The sequence below is a fragment of the Pithys albifrons genome, chromosome 23 (genome assembly GCF_047495875.1).
Source record: "Pithys albifrons albifrons isolate INPA30051 chromosome 23, PitAlb_v1, whole genome shotgun sequence".
NCBI lineage: Eukaryota > Metazoa > Chordata > Aves > Passeriformes > Thamnophilidae > Pithys > Pithys albifrons.
In genome coordinates, this window is record NC_092480.1 from 596,126 (window position 1) to 623,227 (window position 27,102).

The window sequence follows — 27,102 nt, forward strand, 5'->3', positions numbered from 1 at the left end:
AATATTGGAAATAGTGAATTATAAAGGAAATACATACAAATGATAAGAGCAGCCCCAGAGAAAGGGATCAGGGAACAAATCAGAGTGGGAAATATGGGATTATTCTGGTGAAAACTTCAAAAACTGCACATAGGGGTTGGACTCATTGGCTGACGTGAGGTGAGCAAAGAGTGGAGCCCAGAGAGAGCACCAGGCCCCAGATAACTCCAAAGAGCCACAGTAACCCCAGAGTTCTCTGCAGAGAGGGAGTTTGACCAGGAGTAACCCCAATGACCTATAGTAACCTCAATGACCTGGAGTAACCCCAGAATGACCTAAAGTAACCCCAGAATGACCTACAGTAACCTCAAAATGCCAGTTTCTTGACCTAAAGTAACCCCAAATTTTTCTGCAGAGAGCAAGTTTGACCTGCAGTAACCTCAATGACCTATAGTAACCCCAATGACCTGGAGTAACCCCAGAATGACCTGGAGTAACCCCACAGTGACCTAAAGTAACCCCAGAATGACCTGGAGTAACCCCAGAATGACAGTTGGTTGACCCCAAAGGGCTCAAATTTGTAACAAGGGCTCTGCAGAGAGTGAGTTAGTCCCGACTAACCCTCCTAACCAGTCATCCTTCTGTGGTTACTGTTAGTCCCTCGTGTTGTTATTGCTTATTGGGGTTCCTGCAGGTCAAACTCACACTCAATAGAGAACTTTGGGGTTACTTTAGGTCGCTTTGGGGTTACTCCAGGTCATTCTGGGGTTACTTTAGGTCATTGGGGTTACTATAGGTCATTGGGGTTACTGTAGGTCAAACCTGCTCTCTGCAGAAAAATTTGGGGTTACTTTAGGTCAAGAAATCGGCATTTTGAGGTTACTGTAGGTCATTCTGGGGTTACTTTAGGTCATTCTGGGGTTACTATAGGTCACTGGGGTTACTGTAGGTCATTGGGGTTACTTTAGGTCATTGGGGTTACTGTAGGTCAAACTTGCTCTCTGCAGAAAAATTTGGGGTTACTTTAGGTCAAGAAATTGGCATTTTGAGGTTACTGTAGGTCATTCTGGGGTTACTTTAGGTCATTGGGGTTACTATAGGTCATTGGGGTTACTGTAGGTCAAACTTGCTCTCTGCAGAAAATTTGGGGTTACTTTAGGTCAAGAAATCGGCATTTTGAGGTTACTGTAGGTCATTCTGGGGTTACTTTAGGTCATTCTGGGGTTACTCCAGGTCATTCTGGGGTTACTTTAGGTCATTCTGGGGTTACTCCAGGTCATTGTGGGGTTACTTTAGGTCATTCTGGGGTTACTCCAGGTCATTGGGGTTATTGCTGGTCATTGGGGTTACTCGAGGTCATTTTGGGGTTACTATAGAATACATATATATAGACTATATATATGGAATAAAGGCAATAGAAATGTGATGGAATAAAGGAATACAGGGGTGTTTTGGGAGGAAATAATAGCAGAGTCAGGACAGGGACACAAATGCATGTTCTGCTTGGGTGATACCACCTGGGTCATCACAAATGCTCATTGGTTGGCCTAAAGCAACCCCAACATGACCTAAAATAACCCCAAAGTGCTCTGTAGAGAGTGAGTTTGACCTGCAGTAACCCCAATGACCTATAGTAACCCCAATGACCTATAGTAACCCCAGAATGACCTGAAGTAACCTCAAAATGCCGATTTCTTGACCTAAAGTAACCCCAAATTTTTCTGCAGAGAGCAAGTTTGACCTGCAGTAACCCCAATGACCTATAGTAACCCCAATGACCTAAAGTAACCCCAGAATGACCTACAGTAACCTCAAAATGCCAATTTCATGACCTAAAGTAACCCCAAATTTTTCTGCAGAGAGCAAGTTTGACCTGCAGTAACCCCAATGACCTATAGTAACCCCAATGACCTACAGTAACCCCAGAATGACCTATAGTAACCCCAGAATGACCTAAAGTAACCCCAGAATGACCTAAAGTAACCTCAAAATGCCGGTTTCTTGACCTAAAGTAACCCCAAATTTTTCTGCAGGGAGCAAGTTTGACCTGCAGTAACCTCAATGACCTATAGTAACCCCAATGACCTGGAGTAACCCCAGAATGACCTGGAGTAACCCCAGAATGACCTAAAGTAACCCCAGAATGACCTGGAGTAACCCCAGAATGACAGTTGGTTGACCCCAAAGGGCTCAAATTTGTAACAAGGGCTCTGCAGAGAGTGAGTTAGTCCCGACTAACCCTCCTAACCAGTCATCCTTCTGTGGTTACTGTTAGTCCCTCGTGTTGTTATTGCTTATTGGGGTTCCTGCAGGTCAAACTCACACTCAATAGAGAACTTTGGGGTTACTTTAGGTCGCTTTGGGGTTACTCCAGGTCATTCTGGGGTTACTCCAGGTCGTTGGGGTTACTATAGGTCATTGGGGTTACTGTAGGTCAAACCTGCTCTCTGCAGAAAACTTTGGGGTTACTTTAGGTCAAGAAATCGGCATTTTGAGGTTACTGTAGGTCATTCTGGGGTTACTTTAGGTCATTCTGGGGTTACTCCAGGTCATTCTGGGGTTACTCCAGGTCATTGGGGTTACTATAGGTCATTGGGGTTACTGTAGGTCAAACCTGCTCTCTGCAGAAAAATTTGGGGTTACTTTAGGTCAAGAAATCGGCATTTTGAGGTTACTGTAGGTCATTCTGGGGTTACTTTAGGTCATTGGGGTTACTTTAGGTCATTGGGGTTACTGTAGGTCAAACTTGCTCTCTGCAGAAAAATTTGGGGTTACTTTAGGTCAAGAAATTGGCATTTTGAGGTTACTTTAGGTTATTGTGGGGTTACTTTAGGTCATTCTGGGGTTACTCCAGGTCATTGTGGGGTTACCTTAGGTCATTCTGGGGTTACTCCAGGTCATTGGGGTTATTGCTGGTCATTGGGGTTACTCGAGGTCATTTTGGGGTTACTATAGAATATATATATATAGACTATATATATGGAATAAAGGCAATGTAAATGTGATGGAATAAAGGAATACAGGGGTGTTTTGGGAGGAAATAATAACAGAGTCAGGACAGGGACACAAATGCATGTTCTGCTTGGGTGATACCACCAGGGTCATCACAAATGCTCATTGGTTGGCCTAAAGCAACCCCAGCATGACCTAAAATAACCCCAAAGTGCTCTGCAGAGAGTGAGTTTGACCTGCAGTAACCCCAATGACCTATAGTAACCCCAATGACCTAAAGTAACCCCAGAATGACCTAAAGTAACCCCAGAATGACCTAAAGTAACCCCAGAATGACCTACAGTAACCTCAAAATGCTGGTTTCTTGACCTAAAGTAACCTCAAATTTTTCTGCAGGGAGCAAGTTTGACCTGCAGTAACCCCAATGACCTATAGTAACCCCAATGACCTATAGTAACCCCAGAATGACCTGGAGTAACCCCAGAATGACAGTTGGTTGACCCCAAAGGGCTCAAATTTGTAACAAGGGCTCTGCAGAGAGTGAGTTAGTCCCGACTAACCCTCCTAACCAGTCATCCTTCTGTGGTTACTGTTAGTCCCTGGTGTTGGTATTGCTTATTGGGGTTCCTGCAGGTCAAACTCACACTCAATAGAGAACTTTGGGGTTACTTTAGGTCACTTTGGGGTTACTCCAGGTCATTCTGGGATTACTTTAGGTCATTGGGGTTACTATAGGTCATTGGGGTTACTGTAGGTCAAACCTGCTCTCTGCAGAAAAATTTGGGGTTACTTTAGGTCAAGAAATCGGCATTTTGAGGTTACTGTAGGTCATTCTGGGGTTACTTTAGGTCATTCTGGGGTTACTATAGGTCACTGGGGTTACTGTAGGTCATTGGGGTTACTTTAGGTCATTGGGGTTACTGTAGGTCAAACTTGCTCTCTGCAGAAAAATTTGGGGTTACTTTAGGTCAAGAAATTGGCATTTTGAGGTTACTGTAGGTCATTCTGGGGTTACTTTAGGTCATTGGGGTTACTATAGGTCATTGGGGTTACTGTAGGTCAAACTTGCTCTCTGCAGAAAAATTTGGGGTTACTTTAGGTCAAGAAATCGGCATTTTGAGGTTACTTTAGGTCATTCTGGGGTTACTTTAGGTCATTGGGGTTACTATAGGTCATTGGGGTTACTGTAGGTCAAACTTGCTCTCTGCAGAAAAATTTGGGGTTACTTTAGGTCAAGAAATTGGCATTTTGAGGTTACTGTAGGTCATTCTGGGGTTACTTTAGGTCATTGGGGTTACTATAGGTCATTGGGGTTACTGCAGGTCAAACTTGCTCTCTGCAGAAAAATTTGGGGTTACTTTAGGTCAAGAAATCGTCATTTTGAGGTTACTGTAGGTCATTCTGGGGTTACTTTAGGTCATTCTGGGGTTACTCCAAGTCATTCTGGGGTTACTTTAGGTCATTCTGGGGTTACTGTGGGTCATTGGGGTTACTGCAGGTCAAACTCACTCTCTGCAGAGCACTTTGGGATTATTTTAGGTCATGCTGGGGTTGCTTTAGACCAAACAATGATCATTTGTGATGACCCAGGTGGTATCACCCAAGCAGAACATGCATTTGTGTCCTTGTCCTGACTGTGTTATGTTTCCTCCCAAAACACCCCTGTATTCCTTCCTTCCATGGTGCTATGGTGGCCATTGTGACAGTCCCACCCTCACCCTTTGCCTGGTGGGTTTGGGTGCTGTGCCATCATGAGTTATTTTTGTTGAGCTCCCTGGCCCTTCCCACCCCACCTTGGTCATGTCCATGTCCTGCTTGGCTGTACAGAAGCAACTCTCATGTCCAGCTTTATTTGGGGATGTTGAATTTCGTGTTCATTTGAAGCAGGACAATCAAAACTCTGCAGCTCTTTCTCTTCAGGCTGGTTCATCTGCATCTCTGTCTCCCTCTGTCCATACAGACCTTTACCTTCACCCCATAGCAGGTACAGATTTGAGGATGCATTTAAAAGGCACTGGCACAGTTTGAAACTTTAAACCAGGTTTTACTGGACTGACAGTCATTAACAGTATATGTCACCCAGGGTCAGGCTTTATTCATCAGCAATACACAGGTAAATAATCAGGCTTTAATAAACATGGCCTAATTAGCCACAAATCTCAAACAGGGGTATGCTGGTCCACAGGGGAGAGCAGCTGTGTGTTTGGAATTGAGGGAGATGAGCACTTCTTGGAGAAGGAAGCCAAAGTTGAAGTAGGATACCCTCTTTTTTCCAACGTTTTTTCTCATTATTTATTGGTGTTTTCTTCATTTCCTTCTTCCTTTGAAGGGACAGCAGCTCTGTTGCTTCAGCCCTGCACCCAGCCCAGCTCAAGGCGAACCCACCAGCCCCACACTCCAGCCCACCCCAGGCCCACTCACCACCCCTGGCTGGTGTTCTGAAACCCCCCTCCCCACCCTCCCAGGGCCTCTCCCCCCACCCCTGTGTCCTTCCAGCCCCTGCTGCCTCTCCCCATCCCCTCCCCACCCTCCCACGGCCTCTCTCCAGCCCCCATGTGCCCCTCCAGCCCCTGCTGCCTCTCCCCACCCTCGCCCCCATCACACAGGACCACGGCGCTTACCAAGGATTACAACACTTTTTATTCCCACGCAGCCATTTCACAGAGTACAAACACAAGACAAGACACCAACACAGACAGCCCCCCACACCCACCAGCACCCCAAGGCTGCTCTTGGCTCCTGCACCAGGCACCCCCAATGCTGCCCTGTGCCTGCAGCCCCCAACCCTGCTCTGACCCTCCAACGACTCTGCTGTGGCACACCATCCAAACACGGCAGGAATTCCATCCCTCACTTCCCTGGCTCTTGTTCCTGCCCACCAGAAAGCAGGTTTTGCCAAATATTGGGACCACCTTGTCAGCACCACAGCACAATAACAGGACTTCCAGACCCCTGGGGGTGAGTTTGGCTCTGCAGCACAAATCTCAACACCACCTCTTCTCCAGAGAGTGACACGGTCTCAGGGTGTCACAAAATCCAGCAATGACAGTGCACTGCTCTGGCCCACAGCCTGTGCCCCAACACCTACCTCTGTCTGAGTCCATGAGCTTGTAAGAGCCTGATGGCAGCTCTCAAGGACTGTGGAAACACTCAGCTATCCATGCAAGGGGACACACGCTCCGGCCTATCCCACCCTACCAACAGCCACCTGCAGTGGGCCACCCACAGTGCAGCTACAAGGGAAAGCCCGAGGGAAGCTGCAAAATCCCTTCTTTGAGTCCACACCAAAGACAGAAACCCACAACCCCCCCCCATCCCACAGTCCCACGTGGATGGTGGCAAACATCCAGCTGTGCCTTGCTGCTGTTGCTGCCTCTGTGTCGCTGTGTGCCACCGTCACATCCGGGTCCTCATCCAGGCTCTCTGCAGGTGCCATCCCTCTTCCCTCCTGGCAGCAGGCTGGGTTGGAGGCAGCTTGGCCACTGTGGGGGGCTGTCTCCTACCCTACAAAGACTCAGGCTGGCGCGAGAACAGTTCTTGGCTGGGCGGCAGAGCCGCACCTACGAGGTCAGGTCCCGCCGAGCCGCGCGCAGCCACAGCCACAGCTGGACTGCCACCACGAGGGTCACTCGGGCACGGTGCTCCCCTGAAGAGCTGGAGGCTGCCAACACAACAAGACCCATGTGAGCTGGGGCCCTGGAACACACAGAATGGGTCCCTTCCTTCCCTGACACCCCAAAAACCGTGTCAATCTTGCTCCATCCCTGGTGCCCCATCTTGTTTCCAGCCCTGCTCTCATAAGCCCCTTAGTCAGTCTCCAGACTGCCCATGGTCTCCACCCTGCCTTGTGGCTGTCCTGCACTATGCTATAGATGATCACCTTCCTTTCCAACTGCTCTTCCAAGTCTGCCATCATTGTTCTCAGTGTTCAGGTACTGGGAACAGCTCCCTGCCCTCCACCTCCCTCCTGTCTGCAACACTCGGCATGGTCCAGCCACCTTCCCCAGGCTGGTCCCCCTGCAGCCCCTTGGCTGGGGTGTGGGAGCCCCTGCTGTGCTGGCCCCAGCCCTGGTACTTGCCCCTGCAGCTCTTGCCATCCCCTTGCAGTGTCCCTGTCACACAGCTGCACAGAGGTCCATCCGCCCGGCTCGTGCAGATCTGCTCACAGCCACCATTGTCCTCGCACCAGTCCGACCCTGGGCACAAACAGCAAAGGGGGACACCTGAGCAATGCTCACAGACCCCAAGCCCCCAGCCCTTGGCTGCCTGAGACTGGGATGGCAGACAAGGCCCCCAACATTCCCTGAGGTCACACACACTTACGCTTCCTCCTGATAGGTCCCACAGAGAGGATCTGCTCCTTGGACTCCTCAGCGAATGCACTGGCCATCCTCGTGTGCTGAGGACAGTTCTGTTTGGGGATAAACACCACCTCTGTCACCCTCAGTCCTGTCTGGGCCCTCTCTGTGCCCCTCAGTCCAGCCCAGATCCTAAAGGGACCCTGCAATCAGGCTCTTGAGGTGACCTGCCCATGGCAGAGCCTCTCCTCCCACTGTCTGTGGGGCACACAACTCTCCCACTCTCACCCCCAGGGATGCACGTCTGGTCACCTCTCTGATGCCACATCAGCTTGGCTTGTTGCACTGACAGAGCCCTTCAAATCAAGCAGCCCATCCCTCTGCCCTTGCCCCACTCACTATTTTGCAGGAGTATTTCTCTGAATCACAGAGTGAGACGGCGCAGTGCAGGTGGACCTCGTCATAGTCCCCGATGAACTTGAACACAGTGACATGGAAGCGACACGTCAATGACACCCCGTTCTCCTCTATGCCAATGGTGTTGTCCTTCATGTTTTGGCACCTGTGCAAAGCACTGATGCTCACCACGACCCTCCCGTGACCAGGAGCCTCCCTCCAAGGACAGCACTCTCCCCTGTCCCTGTTCACCCTGAGTCCTGAAGTGGCGTGCTTAGATCCGTGGTTTGTCTGGACAAGGGCATCGTGCCTCAACATGTAACCTCTATCTGGGACTTCCAACTTCACTGTGCCCCCACTTCCCAAAATGCCTGTGCTTTGATTCATGTCCCCCTGTTTCCTACAGATATCCTGTTGCTCATAACTTCAGTGACACGAGGAAGGGCACCTCTTTCCACCTTTGGGACTCTGTGACACTCAACCTCTATGCTAAGAGAATTAGTCCTGCCCGAACAGCACTGGCTGCCCTGTTCGCCTCCCTTTCTGGATTTTGGAACCATCTCATTGGCCAAAGGTCCCTGCTCCAAACATCCCTCTGAGCACCCTCTCCAACAGACCCCAGGGAAACCACCAGGCCGTGCTGCCCCTGGTCACTCACCCGCCCTCGATGATGAAGTAGCGCAGTTTGTCGTTGCTGTCCCGGGATGGGGTCGCGTAGCACTTGTTCAGCATCAGGATCAGGTGGTTGGAGTCGGCCCCCACAACAAAGACCCCCACGTAGAGCACGTCCCTGGTGGTGAGCACCACCTCGCCCTGCCGGTAGGGGTGCTTGTAGGACGAGTTCTTGTACAGCGCCATCTTGGTGGTGAAGCTCCCTTCCTGCGTCGGCACCGTCAGGTTAATCACGCTAATGAGGACACAAAGATACAGGCTCAGATGGAGGAAAGGCTGAGAGACCCCAAACTGGGGCCTTGCTTTGGAACCCTTCTGCCTGGCCACCTGTCTGTGCACCCCCATGCCTGTGTAACTGGCCCTGGCTCCCACCTGAGCATGGGCCGCACAACTGAATCCAGGGAGATCTTGATGTCCAGCTCATAGGCACAGGAGAATTCCACATTGATGGTCCGGTCCCGGGTGATGATGTTGCCGGTGTTGTTTGCACTCTCGATCCACACCGTGTTCTTGTACACTATGTGTGTGCTGTTGGACTGCAGGAGGAACACGGGCATCGCTCGAGACTGGCCATCTCCTCCCCTGCTCCTCAAGACACCTTGGCCTCTCCACAAGCTGTGTGACACTAAGGGTCTGGCTGCCAGTCCACTGCCTCTGGCCAAAAGGGTGTGGAATGGGGCACTAGGAACCACAAGGCATAAACCTTGCTCTGCCAGACCTGTCTGCTCTTGCTCTATCCCTGGGTTAACCCCCACCCCAAAAAAGGAGTTCTCAAGCATTGCTTGCATCAATGTGCAGCCTTGCCCCAACCCCTGTGTCAGTGGGGGCTGCTGTGGAGGACTGGCCCCTTCTCCCAGTGCTCTGTGCCCCATGTCCTGGCTCACCTGCACCAAGTTGCCACAGTTGCCTTTGGTGTTGTTGATCTGGAAGGAGATGAAGTCCTCCCCTTCGATGCCAGGGCAGTGGCGGTCATTGACCCGCACCCCCTCACGCTCAAAGCCCAGCTGGAACAGCTTGCACTTCGAAATGGACACCTCCATTTGGGCAGCTTTGCAGGTCACCTCTGCATCAATGATGTCATGGGTGGCTGGAGGAGAAGACAAGACAAATTCAGATCACCACAAATGGCCCACACCAGCACTGCTCCTCACCACCAGAAACGGGCTGGGATCACCTCCTGTGGTGTGCCCTGCCCATCCTACATCCCTGCTGCTCAAAGTGCTCCAAAGCCAGAGATGCCCATAACGAGCACCCCGGAAAACCTGTTCCCTGCTCCCATCCTGACCTGTGCAAAGTCATGAAAACTCATCTTGGCAGATGTCCCAGCCCTCAGCACATCCTCCCCCAAGCCCTGGTGGTAGGATGGCCCAGCACAGCCCTTGGCACAGCCCCCCAGGGGGGACAGGCACTCACTGTTCCCGTAGGGCGGGGGCTCGATGCAGCCACACAGCTCCCCACCATTGTCCAGCTCACACGTGCGGTTGGGGCAGTCGGCGCCCACGCAGGGATCCTCCACCACTCCTGCTAAACAGCACAAGACAGGGCACAAACACAATCTTCACCCTGAGAGCACAGGGCAGGCACTCCAGCCCCCCTCCCCGGGCTGCAGTCCAAGCTCCCCTCGCCCCGGCCAGCCCCTGGTGCTCTTACAGCAATTCTCTTTGTCGATCCACTCGGTGCCCAGGATGCCGAAGGTGCGACACGCCTCTCCGTAGGCAGCCAGAGAGCCACACAGCTGCACCTTCTTGTGGTTGTAGCAGCCATCCAGAAAGCAGGACTCGTAAAAGGGCAGTGGGTCCAGGAGGCCGTAGCAGGGCTGGAAGAAGCCTTTCATGTCCGTCAGCTTCAGGCAGTAGCTGTCGCTCTGCAGCTCCTGGATCTGGACGTTGTCGCAGGAAGCGGCGTACTGCGAGTACTGCAGCTCGTTGCAGCTGTGGGCACCACACACGTCGTGGGGGCTCCTGGGCCAGCCCCGCTCCCGCTCCCACCCGGTGGGGAAGGGCTGTCCCAACACTCACCTCTTCTGCATGCCGTTGGTTTTCCAGCTCTGAGCCAGCACCACGCTGCTGACCGCCGGCTGCCCCCGCAGCGTCGCGTAGTCGTCCGTGCGGTCGCCGTTGAAGTTCCCGCAGAGGCCACACACCTTGTTCTGCAGCCGCTCCCCGAGGGTGATCTTGATGACGTTGAAGCCGTTGTAGCGGATCTGGATGTCGGGGCTGGAGTCGATGACCAGGAAGCCCTCCTGGCTGAAGATCTTCGTGGAAAGCCCCGTGACAAAGGGGATGCTCACATGGCTGCCATTCACCTGGAGCAAGGGGGACACAAAGCTGATGTCCCTCCTAATATCCTCTGCTTATGGATGTGAGCCCAAGCCACTCAAAAATGGTTCCATTAGTACTTCCCACTAACGTAGCTGTGAAAACACCAACAGGTGTCTAGGGCTGTTGTGGCAGCCCTTAGTGCCATCCCACTCCATTTGGGAGCTGGTACCCTGCTCCCCAGCCCTGCTCTGGAGGAAGCAGACAGCCCTGATGAGACCTCACCTTGACGGTATTCCTGTCACTGATGAGGATCTGCTCCTCATTGATGTAGAAGTACACGGGGGAGATGATGGTGAGGTTGGGCGAGGACCACTTGTCAAAGTTGATGATGAGCTGGAAGGAGAAGTCGGGCAGCTTCTGGCAGATGGTGGAGAGGACGAAGGCGCAGTTGGCGGGGAAGCGGAGGAAGGCGCCGTCGAAGGTGCGGAACACGCCCCCTCCGGCCGCCAGGCAGAAGGAGCTGCGTGTGCTGAAGCAGCCGCGGACGCCGTTGCGCAGGGCACACTCCTCGTCCGACTTGCAGTGCCGCGGGTCGCACTGGATCAGGTTGCGCCGGAAGCAGCGGCACCGGCGGGTGCAGTCCCCATTCCAGAAGAGCTGCTTGGGCTGCAAGAGGGGCCTGTCACCGGCTGGCAGGGCTGGAGAGCCCTGCCCTGCGCTGCTGGACTAGGGTTACGCCCTCTCCCACACAACAAGCGAGAACAGTCAACAAGACAGAGAAAAAGGTGCAAAGAACAGCTTGCATGTACCTTGCAGTATCTCTGCTACCCACACACACGAGGCAACTGCATGTTTTCACTGCCACCAAAACCTCCCTCTCCTCTGGTACACACACAGAATTCACAGTGCTAAAGTCATCTCTTTCTGTCCCACCATGCCCATCTGTCTGGAACCCTGCATGACACCACCCCAGTACTGGCTCCTTATGGGTGTGGGGCTTGGCAAAGACACCTTACACAGAACATGACACCAAATACAACCCCTATAACATGAGCCATGCTACCAGCACAGCACTCTGCTGCATCAAACTCCTTCCCAAGTGACATCCAGCAGCTACAAATAAGTAAATTTAATGTGAAACAGAATTTGTTGTGTGTGGAATACCTAAACCAACTGGTCATGCAGTGCTGGACTTTGGCACTCACCAAAACCAGCCTTTTCAGTCACCACCCTTTCATCCACCCTGCCTCCACAAGTTCCCTTCTATGCTTGACACCTGGGCGACCCTCACCCAACAACTGCATGGTGATTTTTGCAGATAGAAAGACTCCCTATGCAGCACACCATGGAAGGACACCTCCCTCCTGCCTGACTGTCACCCCACTCAGGCACGAACTCTGCCCAGAGATGTGGGAGGAGGGCGTGGGCATCGTACCTCGTAGTACTTGCCATCGGAGTAGCAGCCGCAGTTGTGGGGCAGGATGCAGCTCTTGCCGTTGAGGACGTAGCCGGGGTCACACTGACACCCCTCCACGCAGTAGTGGCTGCAGTCGCTCTTGAGCCGGATGGCGGCACAGCGGGGCTGGCACAGGGACACGCAGCTCTCGTAGTGGCTGTTGGGGGGACAGCTGACAGCTGTGGTGTTACCAGGGGACAGAAGAGGCACAGATTAGCTCCATGGACAAACCTAACCTGGCTCCCACGTGGACCAGTGCGGACCTGTACCACCAGTCAGCAGCCTCAGCACCCGGTGAGGATGGTGCCTCTGAGCCATGAGCTTGCTTGTCAGAAGGAAAAATGACACAAATTTAATTTTCAGTCTTGTTAGCAAAGACAATTACTTCCCATCTGATTTGCCAGCTAGACTGGCTGCCAGAGAGGCGTGCAGGCCCCATCCTCAGGAGCCTAATTGAACAGTGCATCGGAATCTTATTGACAAGGGGCTGCAGCTTCATTAGAGCAAACTCATTCTGGCTTCAAAGCTGACTAATATAATTCCTGTTAAACAGCAGAGGGATGGCTGATACATCCTGAGCCTGAGGCTTCTCCTTTTCCATCCCTGCTCCTGCTGTACCACATGCAGCTTGTAAATAGTGCCCCAGACTTGATCCCACACTTCCACCTCACCTTGCAAGCACAGGAGGGACTGGCTGCCTGGCTGTGGGCCTTCCCCTCCCTGGCACCCCAGAAAAAGAAGGACCTGGAGGCAGGGTGGTACTTACAGCAGGAGGTGAAGTTCCTCCAGCCAGTAATGGCAATCCCCTGTGTTTGGCATGTGCTGGCATAATTCTGCAGCCAGCTGCAGGCTGTTTGCATGGCTCCCCCATCCACACAGGTGTCAAAGAGACAGTTCTTGTAGAAGAAGCTGGGGTTGATCTTGCTGTGGCACTTGGCAAAGACACCGCTTTGGCTTGGGATGAGGCTGCAGAGCTGCTGGGGCTTCCAGAAGCCTTCCACCTTCCCGCAGGCCGGGCAGCGGTCGCCGCAGCCCACGCGGCAGAACGTGTCCCTCTTGGCCCAGCTCTGGACGAAGTCGGCGATGCTGGGGGCCAGTGTGCCACCCGAGGCCACCAGGTCATCCTCGGGGTTGCCGTTGTAGCGGCCACAGAGGCCATAGGTGAGGTTCTGGAAGCCACGTGGGATGGTGACAGAGAGGAAGGTCTTCCAGTCGTACACCACCTTCAGCCCAAAGTCGGTCTCGACCACGATGTGAAAGCCGAAGGCGAAGATGTTCACTTTGCCTTGGCCCAGCTTCAAGGGTAGGTAGAGACGCTCATCATTGATCTGCAGGGAAGGAAACGAGACATCCTGTGAGCGGGAATGATGATGGGAGCTGCCACAGGAGAACAGGAATGAGGGCAGCTTGGCACTCCCAGAGCAAGGTCCCTGCTGGCCTTGCCTCTACACCCAAAACAAGGCATCCAAAACAGACACCCCCTCCCAAAGCCATCCCTGGCAGCACCCTAGGGATGAGCCCAAGCATCCACACTTCCCAACCCCGGAAAACCTTGCAGACCATAAAGGCTAAGAAATCACTATGTGATTTGGGAGCCCCACAGACAGACATAACCACAGTCCTCATGCCCCCGCACTCACCAGCACAGTGTATTTGTAGGCACGGTGGATGACGATGTTGTAATTAAAGACCTCCACTTCCACTTGTTTCACCCACAGTGCCAGAGAGGTGTCCCTGTCCTCGTTCTTGGCCGTGACAGTGAACGCTGGGAACGTGTCTGAGCGCTCCACCCTGGGCCGGGAGATGGTGGTGCACAGGACCAGCTCACAGCTGCTCTGGAAGTCGAAGGAGTAGCCGTCAAAGGTCAGGTAGTGGCCGTAGCCGGAGATGATGCAGGAGGCGTCGGTGCGGACATGGCAGTAGTAGAGGCCGTTCTCCTCCAGGCAGTACTCGTCGTCCTTGCAGGAGACGTTCTCGCAGTACACGCTGTTGTCGGAGCCGTTGCAGTAGCAGAGGAAGTGGCAGGAGATGTCCATCCAGAAGGTCTGGTTGGTGGCCAGCTGCCGCCCCTCGAAGCTGCAGCCGCAGTCCCTGCGGGGGATGCAGCGGGTGCCGCGCAGCGCGAAGCCCTCGTCGCACTGGCAGCCCTCGGCGCAGGTGTCGGTGCACACGGGGCCCGAGGCCAGGCTCTCACAGGTGTCCACACAGCTCAGGCACTCCTCGAAGTGGCTGTTCTCTGGGCATGCGAGAGCTGCAGGGCAGCAAACAGGGGGTGTGAGTCGCCGGGGCAGCACGGGCTGAGGAACGGGCAAAAAGTGGGAATGGGGCCAGCGGGGACTGATTCGGGGACAAAAAAAAACAAGGGGAAACAATCCCAGCACTTTGCTGGCCATTGGCTCTTCCCACTCCCTTTGCAACCCATTCTCCTCTCAGCCATCACCCCTCCCATCACAGCCCTGCCACACACCAAATGACAGCCCCTGTTGTTATTTCAGAGAGTACAAGGACAGGAGTCCCAAACAGACCTTTCAGTACAAGATCACTGAATATTCTGAGGTGAAAGGGACCCACAAGGATCATCAAGTCCAACTCTGAAGTGAATGGCCCATACAGGGATCAAACCCACAACCTTGCCATTATTAGCACTGCGCTCTAACCAGCTCTAACCTGCTCTCAAAGCCTCTGAAGCAGACACAGGCACTGCCTTCCTTCCATGTACTTCCACAGCAGGGGTTTTTCACATTATGAAAGTTCTCCCATCAATGGCAAGTTTATAGCACCAGCTAAAAACCAGTGTTATGGAAATTATCCTCTGGTGGTGGCACACAGCACTGCCAGACACCATCTGCAGCTGTGGAATGCTCCTACACCGCATCATAAACCTTCTGCTGCCTCCTGAAATGCCACCCTGAAATCGCTTTGCTGGGAAATGGGTCTCTGCTGGCACCAGCACACTCAGAAACTACTGCCTGCAAATTCAGCACCCCGTGAGAAAAGCTGCCCTACCTCTGTACCCCCACAAACTACCAACAAAAAAGACTCTGCCCAAGCTTGGTGGGTTCCAAATCTCTTTTTCCTCACCCTGGACACTTAAAAGCTTGGGTGGACTCACGGCAAAAGCTGTGGCTCCTCCACTGGCCAATGTCCACGTCTGCGTTCTTGCAGGCGCTGGCATAGCGTGCCACCGAGTCACACAGCTCCGACACGTTGCCCCCGCTCTGGCACAGGCGGAACAGGCACGTTCTGTAGTAGGCTGAGACATTGACCACGCTGTGGCACTCCAGGAAGGAGCTGTTGGTGGGGTCGTTGATGATGCCGCAGCTGGAGCGGCTCCTGTAGGACTTGAGCAGCTCCGAGTCGTTGTTGCAAGCCATGAGGAGGTCCCCGCACTCCCCATTGCAGATCTCATCGAACGTGGTCCAGCTCTCCAGGAAGAGCTCCAGGTTGTCCGTGAACTTGGCCTTGGGCAGGTTGAACTCGTCGCTGGCGTTGCCATTGAAGAGGCCGCAGAGGCCCCCGGTGCAGTTGAAGTAGGTGGTGGAGAGGCGGATCTGCAGGAGCCCCAGGTCAGAGTAGCTGATGGCCAGGAGCCCCTCTGACTCCAGCACTGTGCCATTGTCACCACGGTAGATTTCCAGGCGTCCAGAGGGGTGGAAATAGGGCAGCTCCACATCGTAACCATTCACCTACAAGGAACAAGCAGGTTGAGATGCTTCATGGAGGGTGATATGACTTTGCCCAGCCACACTGTGCCGAGTACACTAAACACCTCCTGACCCTGGCTCACCCTGCCTGGCCCAGAGCCTCCTCTGAGTGAAGGCATACAGCTCTTTCCTTGCTTTTTCCCCAGAGAGCATGTTTTTCCAGGGAAAAGATAAAAGTTGCAGGAGACAATTGACTCAGCAAACAGGAATAGTGGTGCTGTGGCAGCTACTTCAGAGCCCTCACATGGTGATGGTTCACATGGGCTTCCTCCAAGTGCCACCATGGTGCCTGGTTCTCAGCCACAAACCCACGAGCCCTTCTCCAAGGGGACACTGGATTACACCACGAGCCACCACCTCCCCCCCTGGCCCTGGGCAGCACCTTTACCTTAATGTCTGACAGGCGAGTGCCTCCAATCTTCACCTCCTGGCCAACAGCCTGGACACGCACCACGCGTGGCCCATTGGCAGCAGAGCTGGCTTTCTTCTGGCTGATGTCCACCTCGATGAAGTCTGGCCTCTCTGGGCAGGTTTTGAGCAGCGTGTAGGACTGTTCCAGCGGGTAGGGGAAGGTGATGCCATCAAACGTCTGCAGCACCTGGCTCTGCCCCACCAAACACACCGTCTCACGCCTGGGGTAGCACCCACGGTAGCCGTTCTCGATGGTGCACACCTCTCCCTCGGGGCAGCTGGTGTTGAAGCACTTGGCCTCCCCTCCGTCCTCGCACTGGCACTGCTCTGTGCAGTCTGTGGATGCCCAGAAGGACCCCCCGATGGGGTAGTAGCGCCCGTCCACGTCGCAGCCGCACTGCGAGGCAGGGACACAGCGGTCCCGGCTGAGAACGTGGCCCTCGTCGCACTCGCAGCCCTCAGTGCAGGGGGTGGCACAGGCCAGAGGGGCTGTGAGGTCTGAGCACGTGGCAGGGCAGCTGCTGGCACACACCGAGTAGTGGCTGAGCTCTGGGCACTGCACGGCCATCGCTGTGGGCAGAGGGGAGACAAACAGGGGCACCATATTATGGCACAGTTTGTGGCCAGTTACCCTTTTCCTACTGACAGAGCAGAGACAGCACAGAGTGACCCATGAGCTCTGCTTGAGGGTAGGATTAGCTCCTCCATTTCCTTTCTGTGCTTCCCTGGCCATTCCTCTCACACAAGAGTGGCTTCTCCAAGACAACTTCAGAGCCACAAAGCTGCCTGCAGCTACTTAAGGCCACAAGGAGAGTGGGCTGAGAAGTGTGCTACGGCCAGTCCCCACCCCAGTCCAGCCTCCATCTCTCCCCATGGCAGCTGATTACCTGCAGAGCAATGTGGAGCTCCCACCTCATGCCTGACTTCTACCACCCTTTTGCTGGAGCATGAGTCTGATGCCATGGGGAGGAAGGACCAACCGGTTCTCTCCCAGATCCCTCCACCTCGGGCAGCTCTCTCCTCCAATCCCTCCCTTGGATTTCTTCCCCCCCATGCAGTGCTGGGCACACAGACAAACCCCTGATATCACTCCCCTCCTGCAGAGGGGAAGGCTCCCAGCACGAACACACCAACACTTACCGCACCCCGTCTGTGTCCGCCACTCTCCCACTGAGATGCCCAGGGCCTGGCACACCGTGGCGTACGCCTGGATGGCTTGGCACAGGCCAGTGCCATTCTCCTTTGACACGGGCACGCTGCAGAGGTCATAGACACAGCTGTGGACAAAGGCAGTGGGGTCCACAATGGAGCTGCACTCCCAGAGGGGCCCTCCGGTCTTGTTGATGAAGCCGCAGTACTCGGGGCTGAAGTACAGCGCCTCAGTGGCCACGGTGCACACACTGCAGTTTTCCACACAGCCCGTGGAGCATTTCCTCTCGGGGTGTGGCACCTGCCAGCTCTCGCCCAGGTCGGGCACAGACACCGCCATCCTCCCGTCCGAGCGCAGCGCGTCGTCCTCGGGGTCCTTGTTGTAGTTCCCGCACAGCCCGCACGTGGCATTGATGTACGTGCCCGGCACGGAGATGGAGGCGAAGTGCTCCCCATCGTAGGTCACCAGCAGCCCAAAGTCCGTCTGCAGGGCTGTGGACAAGCCACTCTGGTACACTTTGACTGCACCCAGTTCCAGGGAGATGGGCAGGGACACCACCAGGTCATCCACCTGTGGGAACAACACCAGGACTGAGCTGCAGGGGGAGGTACCCACTCGGAAGAATTTGTAATGAGGAGCTGTTCTCACTTCCCTGCCTAAGAGTACTTTTCTCAAAAGGAGTTTTTCTTTCCCTTTCTCTTTTGCATTCCAGAGAAAGATGCAGTTTCTCTCTCTCCCTGGAATGTGGAAAAGATAAACAGATATTGCAGGCAGGCTCAGCAGAGTGGGCCTGGAAGGGGGAGGACAGAGAAGATAAGAAGCCTGGAAGAGATCAGGAGGCATGTCCTTCTCATGCCCAGTGCTGCTGCAGCACTGCTAGGAGGTTTTTCCTTTGTTAGTTTTTTCTAGAGTTCTCAACTTTGAAATAAATATTCTTGGATTCTTTCTGCTGCCTTGGCATTTTTGGGTGTGCCTGCATCTATCTTTCTTTACACCAGTGCATGAAATAGCAGAGCCCTCATACTGGGACCCCCATGATGGGGTCTCAGGGTGAGGGACATGCACAGGACAGCCACTGGTAAGCCACAGACATTTTCTGCCATGCCTGTCACCTGTGCCCACTCCCCAAGACACACGAGGCCCAGAAATGCCATCCCATTCTCTCCAAGCTGTTGTCACAGTGTTGCTGCCCCATCAGAGGAGCAGACCTGGCAAGTTGTCCCCTTCCAGCAGGGCTCTTACCTTTGCCTTCCCAAAGCCGCCCTTGGGGAGAACGATCTTGTGCGAGTAGACCTCCACAAAAACATCCCTGAGCCAGGAGACGGAGGAGCCGCCTCGGTTCTCATTCTTGGCCTCCACACTGAAGTAGGGCAGGGGGGAGCCTGGCCAGCACTGCCTGGCGAGGAGGTAGGAGCAGGAACCCTGGAAGTGAAAGAGGAAGCCGTCGAAGGTGTGGTAATGTGGATCTCCGAACACCAGGCAGGTGCTGCTCTCCACCGGCACGCACTGGAAGAACCTGGCCTTGGTCTCACACGCCTCAAAGGGCCCACAGGCCACCTCCTGGCAGGAGATCTCATTGCTGAGGTCCAGGCAGCGGCACTTGGTGGTGCAGTTGGCGTTGTCCCAGAAGATCTCCCCTTGGCGGAGAAACTGCCCTAGAAAGACAGAAAGGGGAAAAACCCAGGCTACATCCCCTCTCTAGCAGCGGAGCCAAGGGCACCCGGTGCTCCTTGGAGGGCTCTGCTGGCCTGTGACCAAGACCCCCACCAGAGTGTCTTGCCACTGGGCTTCTGGGCTGCTTTCCTTGTGCAGACTCCCAGCAGGAGTTACTCAGCAAAGAGCTGCAATCCCGAGCTTTGTTTTCAGTGTGTGGTCCATCCTCTTCGAGTCCATGGAATGCTGTGAGGGCTGTCATGAATCCAGGGTCTACATACAGGCTGGAAAACTTGAAGGCTAATCCATACATTTTGGACACTCACCCCTCTCGTTCTGCCTCAGCAGTGCAGGGCACAAGAGCCATTTGTGCTGCTTTCCCAAGGGGAAAGCCCACTGTTAAAGCTGATGCTCTTCGGAGGCTGTTCCCAGCACTGTCGCTGCACTTGAGCTGTCCTTCAGCATTTTGCCACCTCCATAATTCCCTTCTTCAAATAACTTTGCTGGTCAAAAAGTGGCTCTGCCATCAGCTGCCCAGGAGCAATTTGCTCCCATTCAGGAAGAGCTCGTAGTAGTTAGGAAACCAAAGAGCTGTTGATCAGTAACTTACACACACACAGAGCTACAACAGGAACGCTGAGTGATCCCACAGACTGAGCTGACGTGGCACTATAAAGGGAGGCAGGTTTGCCTGGTGAGAGACATGAGAGGCTGGGAGAATTTTGGAGAACAAGGGTGGCAGTACCCGGGAGAGTTTCTCTCTCTTCCATCTGTCCATCTTTCACACTTCTCAGCCACGTGGCTCCCACCATGCACTGCCTGAATTTACCTCTCCTAAACTTTTGTACTCTTCCCTGCCTCCCACAAAAAAAATATGCTATTTCCCACTTCCCTGCAAAAAACAGCATCTTCTCTTAGTGAGACCCACACACCAACCATCCTGGTGTGGGAGATTTGGGAAAGGAGTGTCAGAAAGCTCTGGCACCTTGTACTGCATCTCCTCTCATAAAGGGTGATCAGCCATTCACTGTGACATTTAAATCCAGTGGTGAGATCTATCTGTACTCCCCTTGTCACCTGCAAAGCCAAGACTGGCTTCCAGGCCCTGTGCAAAGTTCAGTCTTTTCTTCCTGGGGTCAGCAGCTGGAAGGAGCTGGAGGAGTTGGACCTAAAACTGCTGGGGCTGCAAGAGCCTCGGAGTCTTGTGGACCTTCTGTGGTACAGTCCTAAATCAGGACAAAAAGAAGCTGCATGTCTCCAGTGTCCATCAGCAAATGACAATCCCCCCTTGCTAGAAAGACTCCTGGAGCAGAGTGGATGCTCCTGACAGTGTTAGCTGTCAAATGGCAGTGCAATAATCTCTGTGCAGCAGAGTCCCTGTGCAGCCACCGTGTGCATTGATTAATGTGTTTATAGCCCCATGCAGTCTGTGACACAGGCACAGGCTCTGCAGCTGGTGCAGGCACATGGAACACCTGTTATTCCTCCTGCAGAAACAAGGGAAATGGGACCACAAGGCCAGCTTCCCTAATGTGGGGGCAAGAGGAAACTGCTGTCCCCAGGTCCTTCCTGTTGCCACCGATTCTCAGGTAGAAGTTGGTGCAGCAACTCAGAGATGGGCAGTGACTGCACCCACTCTGCTGTTTCTGTTCCACAGTTGCAGCTTGTGGGGATGCCTTGGCCAAAAGCAGCAGCCCAGGGCAGTCAGCACCTCTCCAGCAGAGTCCCAACAGCACCACCTTTTGCTACCCTGCACCCCAAAACGTGGCCACAAGCAATGCCAGTCCTCCCTTACCTCTCAGGCTGCAGCCATGGGCTGGATCTATTTCTCTGCCATCCACTCTGAAGGCCCAGCGCCCAGGGACATTCACATTGGTTGTTTCTTCAATATTGACTATGTCCAGAGTTCTGGAGCCTGGGAGGCTAAAGAAGTTGGTGAGATTTCCTCCATTGAAACCAGCCTAAACCAGAGAGAGAGCAAATTCCATCACCCATCTTGGCCACAGGAAAGTGACACTGCATTTCCTCCTGTCTCTGTCCCCTTCTCTTTCTTTTTAAGAATTCTTTTAAGGGATTTCCAGTTTCAGATAGTTTGGATGTGAGTGAAAAGCTAAATGGGTACTACAAAGAGAACAGATGTATATTTACAGATTTATGTATGTATATGCACATTTGTTTGTACATACAGATCTAAGGGTGCATGCATTGAATGGCCAAGATAAAGTGAGGAATCAATGTAGGGAAACTCCCCTTATGCAGGAACCTCCCCCTCCTCAGACAGATGGAACTGCTGCCATCACCACATTTTGGAGTGCTCATCCCACTGTGCCCAGCAGTAGGAGGCAAGGAGTGCTGGGGATGCTGCAGGACTAAGTGGCAGGAGCAAGCATGGACATTTTGGGAAAGCTGTAGGCAGTCATCCAAGAGTTCAACAGAGACAGGGATGTGGGAGCAAGAGCCTCACCTGGGCCATGACCCCACCAAGACCAGTCAGGGGGTCCCCTCCACTGGCTGTGCCCGTGGTCCAGCTGATTTCATAGTAGTTAAATATGGCAAAAGAAGACACTCCATCTGTGATCAGGACAGCTTGGAAAGTGTTCACCTGTTGAAAACCATGACCACATTCACAAGGTGATACTGCTTTTCTCATGCTGTTTGCCTGCCCTGCTGCCATGTTCACCTCTGGCCCAGGTGAGACATGGGAGCCTCACAGTGAAGAGCTGCAGAAGCCACATTAGACCCAAAATATGATCGTTTTTGCTGCCACAAACTGCACCAGCTCCTATGCCTGCCCTTTCCTCCACCTGGGAGGACAAGCCTGTCTCTAATCCAAGTGAACACCAATAGATGGCAGCATGAGAATGAGCTCAGGGAAGCAGCAGTGGGCAGGATTCAGGCTGGTAAGATCTGTTATCTGCCATTCCCCTATCTTAGCTTTATTCCTGGCTGCATTATCTTTCCCAGTTCCCTTCCACATTCATATCCTATAACACTGCTAATGGTGGATTACATCCAAGTCAGCCATGGATATCCTGCACTTTGCTGGCTGCCAAATCCCCTCACTCCCTGCTAAATCTGCTGCTCATGTTCTTCCTTTCCCTTGAAATGACTCTGCATTTCCAGCCTCCCAAACTCCAGACACATTCCAGCAGGGCTCCAGGTGGGAAGAGCCTGCTTTGCCAGGTGGCAAGGGCAGCATAACCCCCTTCTTCCATTTATAGCTGTGTAGAAAGACAGAAGAATCCTCTTCCCTTGAGATATTCCATCTATCCATGCAGATCCAGCAGCAGAGCTTACCACTGGGAACTAAGTCAATCACTCCTCTCAGCTGTTTGCATTTCCCTGTCCCTCCCATCCCTGCTCTTCCTTCCTCTGCACTGGGCTCATGCCACGGTATCTGCTGCTCCTGCCTCTGGGCAAACAGGACGTTAGCAGGGCACTAAGTGTGGGATGCCCCTCTTTTAATTAATCAAGAGCAATGCAAGGAGCCTGGTGCTACCTGGGCACTGCACACTGGGCAGGAAACTACAGCCACAGAAACAATGATCAGGTGATATGGAAAAGCCCAGGGCTCAGACCATCTTCCCCTAGGAAGTATCAGGGACCCTGAGCACTGCAGGCACTTGCATGTGCAGCTGGACAAAGGGGAGGGCTGGGGGGTCACTTCACAGCAGGTCACATTCCCTTGCAGCAAACCCAGAGGTCTGTTTGTTGGCTCTGAGGATGCCTCAGGACAGCAGAGGGGAGCCCAGGGCTGCACTCACTGCTTGCACACCCAGGGAATGTCACCTCCGAGGCACATTAAGCTCCTGCCATGAGGAATCTTGAACACAGAGGCTCTGTCAGGAGAGTGAGAGCTGTGGGCAGAGCTGCCTCACAGCAGCTGCAAATGGCACAGTTCACACCAGGGCAAGCAGGAGAGCCACCATTTCCACTCCTGCATCCTTCCCCTGGAATTCTGCCTGCTACTTCTGGTTTCCTCTTCACACTTGTTCACCTTTGCCAAGTCTTTTGCCATCCTGTGAGATCACTAACATGTCACTTTGAGAGTGCAACAACAGCGTTTTGGGGTAGCAACAAACCCTGCTCTGCTCAGGGGCCTCTTGGAGGGTGGCAAGAGGTGACCTGGTGCCAGGTGTAAGATGGTGACACTTTCATCAGCCCCAAACAGCTCCCTCTTTGATGCCCACGGTCACTGAGCACCCTCACTCTCAGAAAATGACCCCATTTCAGGTGACATCCCAAGGCAGCAGCTGCAGCATCCCCAGGGCCTCATTCCACAGATTGTTTCCTGCAGTTTTCTGCATTGCCATGACTCTCCTGCATCACCTTATTCCACGTGCCAACCCAGCTGCTGCTGGGCAGGAAGGCTCCTCCAGAACAAAACAAACTGCATTGTGTTGCAAATGTAATTCTTCAGGCAGTACACAAATCTCTCTATTGCTTGCTGTCTGCAAATATATATATCTGGTGGTTTTATTTCTGCAAGTGCTGCCAGGACTGGCAAAAAATATGCATAAAATCTCAGGCTTCTGTAACAAATGGAAAGGAGCTGGACTGTTTGTCAGAGCCAACTCCTCAAGACAGAAGCAGCCAGCTCTTGTACTTGCAGGACCCAGGCTAACCTACACAAGCCTTGCCCCAAACAATAGCTGGGATCCCTCACTCACTAAGTGCTCAAGGCCAGGTTGGACAGGGCTTGAAGCAACCTGGTTCAGAGGAAGGTGGGGCTGGGACAGGATGAGCCTTGAGGTCCTTTCCAACCCAAACCATTCTAGGATTGTATCTGCACCCCAAGCTGCAGCACGAGCCCTACCAGCAGCCCAGCACAGACCTTTCAACATCAGCTGCAGTCACAGTTCACACATTAACCAGATATTCAAAAGCTGTTCATGCCCTGAAAAGACACTGCACTGCCATCCCCACCCTCTGAGACACAACTCACGCATTTATGGAAATATAATCTGGCTGAGTCACAAGTGTGACCCTGGTCAGTCTGATTGGTCTCCCCTGCAGGCAGGTCAGTTGGCATCACAAGTGTCTGCATTTTTATCTAACAAAGAGTAACTACACTATGATCAAGCCAAAAGCTCCTAACTGGTGTCAGAGCCTTGTTTAGATACACTGCCCACAAAAACCAACGAGGTGATGCTTTCCCTGGAGATCTGAGAGCAAGCAGAGAGGCTCGTATGGTAATCTGGAGAGTATGAGTAGCAGGAGAGAATGAAGGGGACCATGGTGCTCCTCTGCCCAAAAGGCAACTGAGAAGCAGGAACACAATGAAACACACTCAACTTTACACCCAAAATGAGGACAATAATGTAGACACCCAACCACCAAGGACCACAGCCAACCGCTCTTACCGGCGTCGTGCTGCTCCCCCCATAGAAAGTGACCTCCTCCCAGGTGACGATGAAGACCCAGGTGGCAGAGAAGGAGGCCATGTCCTTGAAGTACTTGTGGATGTCCTTGGAGGCTCTCCTGAGCAGCGCAGGGTCCGTGCTCTCCCTGTAGTAGATGTCCCCGCGGATGCCGTTGTGCACGTCGGCCCAGAAGGGCGCCACGAAGGCCCGGCCGTCGGTCAGTGGGAACACCTCGGGGGTGAACTGGCTGACCAGTGTGTTGAAGGAGATCACACCATTGTTGTTGACCTGCACCAAGAGACCCACTTTGCCTGAGCAGGCCTTTGCAGGTTCCCAGGATAAAAACTGCCTTTAGCTTTGCTGTCTGTGACAGGTCCCAGGGCTCTGGAGAGGCAGTGCCACCACCACCTCCCTGGAGTTGGCTACCATGCTCCCCAAAACACTTTTTGCTAAGCATGGAGAAATGGCACTGCTGCTCTGGATGCTGGAATCTCCCACCACACAAGGGTGTGAAACCCCTCAGGATTCCTGCTCTCCCAGTGCTGCTGTGTAGAGAGGAACAGAGGAGTCTTTGCCTCTCCTGTGAACCCACAGAGAACAGCTCACCACAAAACATGGGATGTGGCACAGTCATGCTGACTGAGGCTCCCGTCTGAGGTTGTGATGATGCCCAGCCTGGAGGAGTTGCTCTCCCCTTAGCCAGGCTTTTGCTGTGCCATCCCCTGAGAAGAGCAGTAACCTGTCCTTGTCAGGGGCACCCACAAAACTGTTGCCCCTTTTTCCCCTCTGGCAGCTCTCTGCATTTTCTTGTTTCTTGTCATGTACCAGGAATAATGTCCCTTGTGCCAAGCCCTGAGCTTTGCTGCACCATTTAATCACCTGCAAAGAAAATTTACTGCCTTTTATATTCCTTTCCCAGGAACATTATCCTATTAAATATACCTTTGACTTTCTTAATCATAAAACCTATCAGTTCATGAAATCTAAGAACTTGTCAGTTAGTTGCTAATAAATCTTCCAATTCCTGATGACAGGGAGAGAGCATTTAAAATACAGACACTAATGGCAAGAAAAAGAATAAAGGGAAGGTCTGTTTCTCCACTTACATAAATGCTTCTGTATGGGACTCCAAAATAGATGAATGGGACAGAGATCTTGATCTCAGGAGAGCTTCCATCATCAACTTTAGGTGTTCTTGTGTCATTCTGCCAGAACGGATACAGACTCCCCATGGTGTGAGCTGGAAGGAGAGAGAGAAGAGAGTCCTTAAGGCAATGTCAGCACCTATTCTGACTTCAGAGGCCACAGAAAAGCCACAGCAGAGGTTCTGGCTCTGGGATTGGCTCTGGTACAGGATCAGGAGAAAGAGCACCATCCAAAAGTTTGGTAGGGCAACAGCAAAGTGACCACAAGATGCAGAACAACTTGTAGCTTCACTGCTTTCCATATGACTGCCATCAAGTCATACAACCTATGTCTGCTTCACACTGGGACAACAAGGACAACAGGTCCATTCTCCCTGCTCCAGGATGAGCAGGACTTGCTGCTTCAGGTGGTGGGTGCTCAGGGAAGCAAACAACACCCCATGGGAAACACTCAGTACACCCTCATTCTTGGCCTTGCTCCAGCCAAGATGCTGGGGGTGTTTTCCAAGCCCTCTGGGGTCTCTGGGCACAGCACAGCTGGGCAGTGTTGGCCTCCCAGAACCTGAGCAAGAGATACTCACCTCGATGTCGGGCTGTTATCACCAAAAGGGCCACCCAGGTTCCCAGAAATGATCGTTGGTTCATCCTACAGGAAGCAAAGAAGCCCAGACAGGCATCACATCGGTAGGAAAACACATCCTTGAGGACACCCCAAGTGCTGTCGCTTCCCAAAGCCACCCAACTGCTGCCAACAGGTGAATGTTTCAGAGATGGAGGCCCAAAATGCCTGTTCCATGAAGTGGTGTCATCAGACTTCCCTGGTGACAACAGGAAACCATCTGCAGGCATTGGCAGATGAAGCCCACATGGATGAGCAGCCACTAATTTCACATGACATTTGGAGGTTTTAAACAGCCCCAGCTGTCTGTGGGCTCTTTATTCTCCTGAGGGTTCAAAAGTAATTCCTCCCTGATCTGCTTAGTGCGGGGATGGACACTCCTGCCCATTTCCAAGAGGAGCAGCTTTGCACTGCTCCAAACACGAGAGCTGTGGTGTGTCTCATGGTTAAGGGGTTTCAGGCACCACCTCAGCTAATCCTCTGTGCTGGCTCCTTCCACATCCATCACTCACTGCTTTGGATGGGCATGGGGGAAGCACAACCTCCTTGCTGCACAGGAATCAATGAGAGAGTGGATACAGGGCTGGGAAAGTGGAAGAGAAACCCTGTGCCAGCTTTAATTCCTTCTGTTCCTAATGCAATTTTTTACTCATTATTAATCCAATAGAAAATATTGCTGAAACACCTGCTTTGATTTCTTTGCCTGTCGATTCCAGGGCACACTCAGAGCTCCCAGCAAGGGCTTGTGTGCTCCAGTGTGTGTGTGCCAGGCAGAAAAGGATGTGATCAGCTCCACACACCAGCCACAGCCATGCACTGTGCACAGCCTGGGTTTTCAGAGCAGCCTCTCCACCTGCTCAGCCTGTCTATAAAACCCAGAGTTGCTTTGTGTTCTCTGTTGATCTGTTATTGTGGTGTATGTGGATCAACAGATCCAACACCTCCTAAAGACACCAATAAATACACACAACAGAGTGCACAACCATCATCTGTCCCACATCACTTCCACCTCATTCCCATTCCTGGGAGCTTGGAAAGCATTA

The 27,102-nt window shown here is 53.0% G+C and overlaps 1 protein-coding gene across 1 annotated transcript; it reads right to left on the reverse strand.

Moving 5' to 3' along the window:
* Nucleotides 1-5,581: 5,581 nt before the first annotated feature.
* On the reverse strand, nt 5,582-26,085 carry TECTA (tectorin alpha). Its single transcript, XM_071576140.1, has 23 exons — nt 26,022-26,085; nt 25,402-25,535; nt 24,296-24,583; nt 21,397-21,534; nt 20,728-20,893; nt 18,522-18,934; nt 17,270-17,849; nt 16,107-16,699; nt 15,127-15,700; nt 13,655-14,265; nt 12,781-13,342; nt 11,994-12,193; nt 10,841-11,224; nt 10,316-10,602; nt 9,948-10,228; nt 9,711-9,821; nt 9,182-9,384; nt 8,670-8,833; nt 8,284-8,532; nt 7,629-7,791; nt 7,255-7,342; nt 7,011-7,127; nt 5,582-6,592 (listed from the first exon to the last, which is right to left on the reverse strand). Exons 1-23 carry the CDS (start codon nt 26,083-26,085, stop codon nt 6,492-6,494), a joined length of 6,471 nt encoding a protein of 2,156 aa, XP_071432241.1. The 3' UTR covers nt 5,582-6,491.
* Between the last annotated feature and the right edge of the window lie 1,017 nt (nt 26,086-27,102).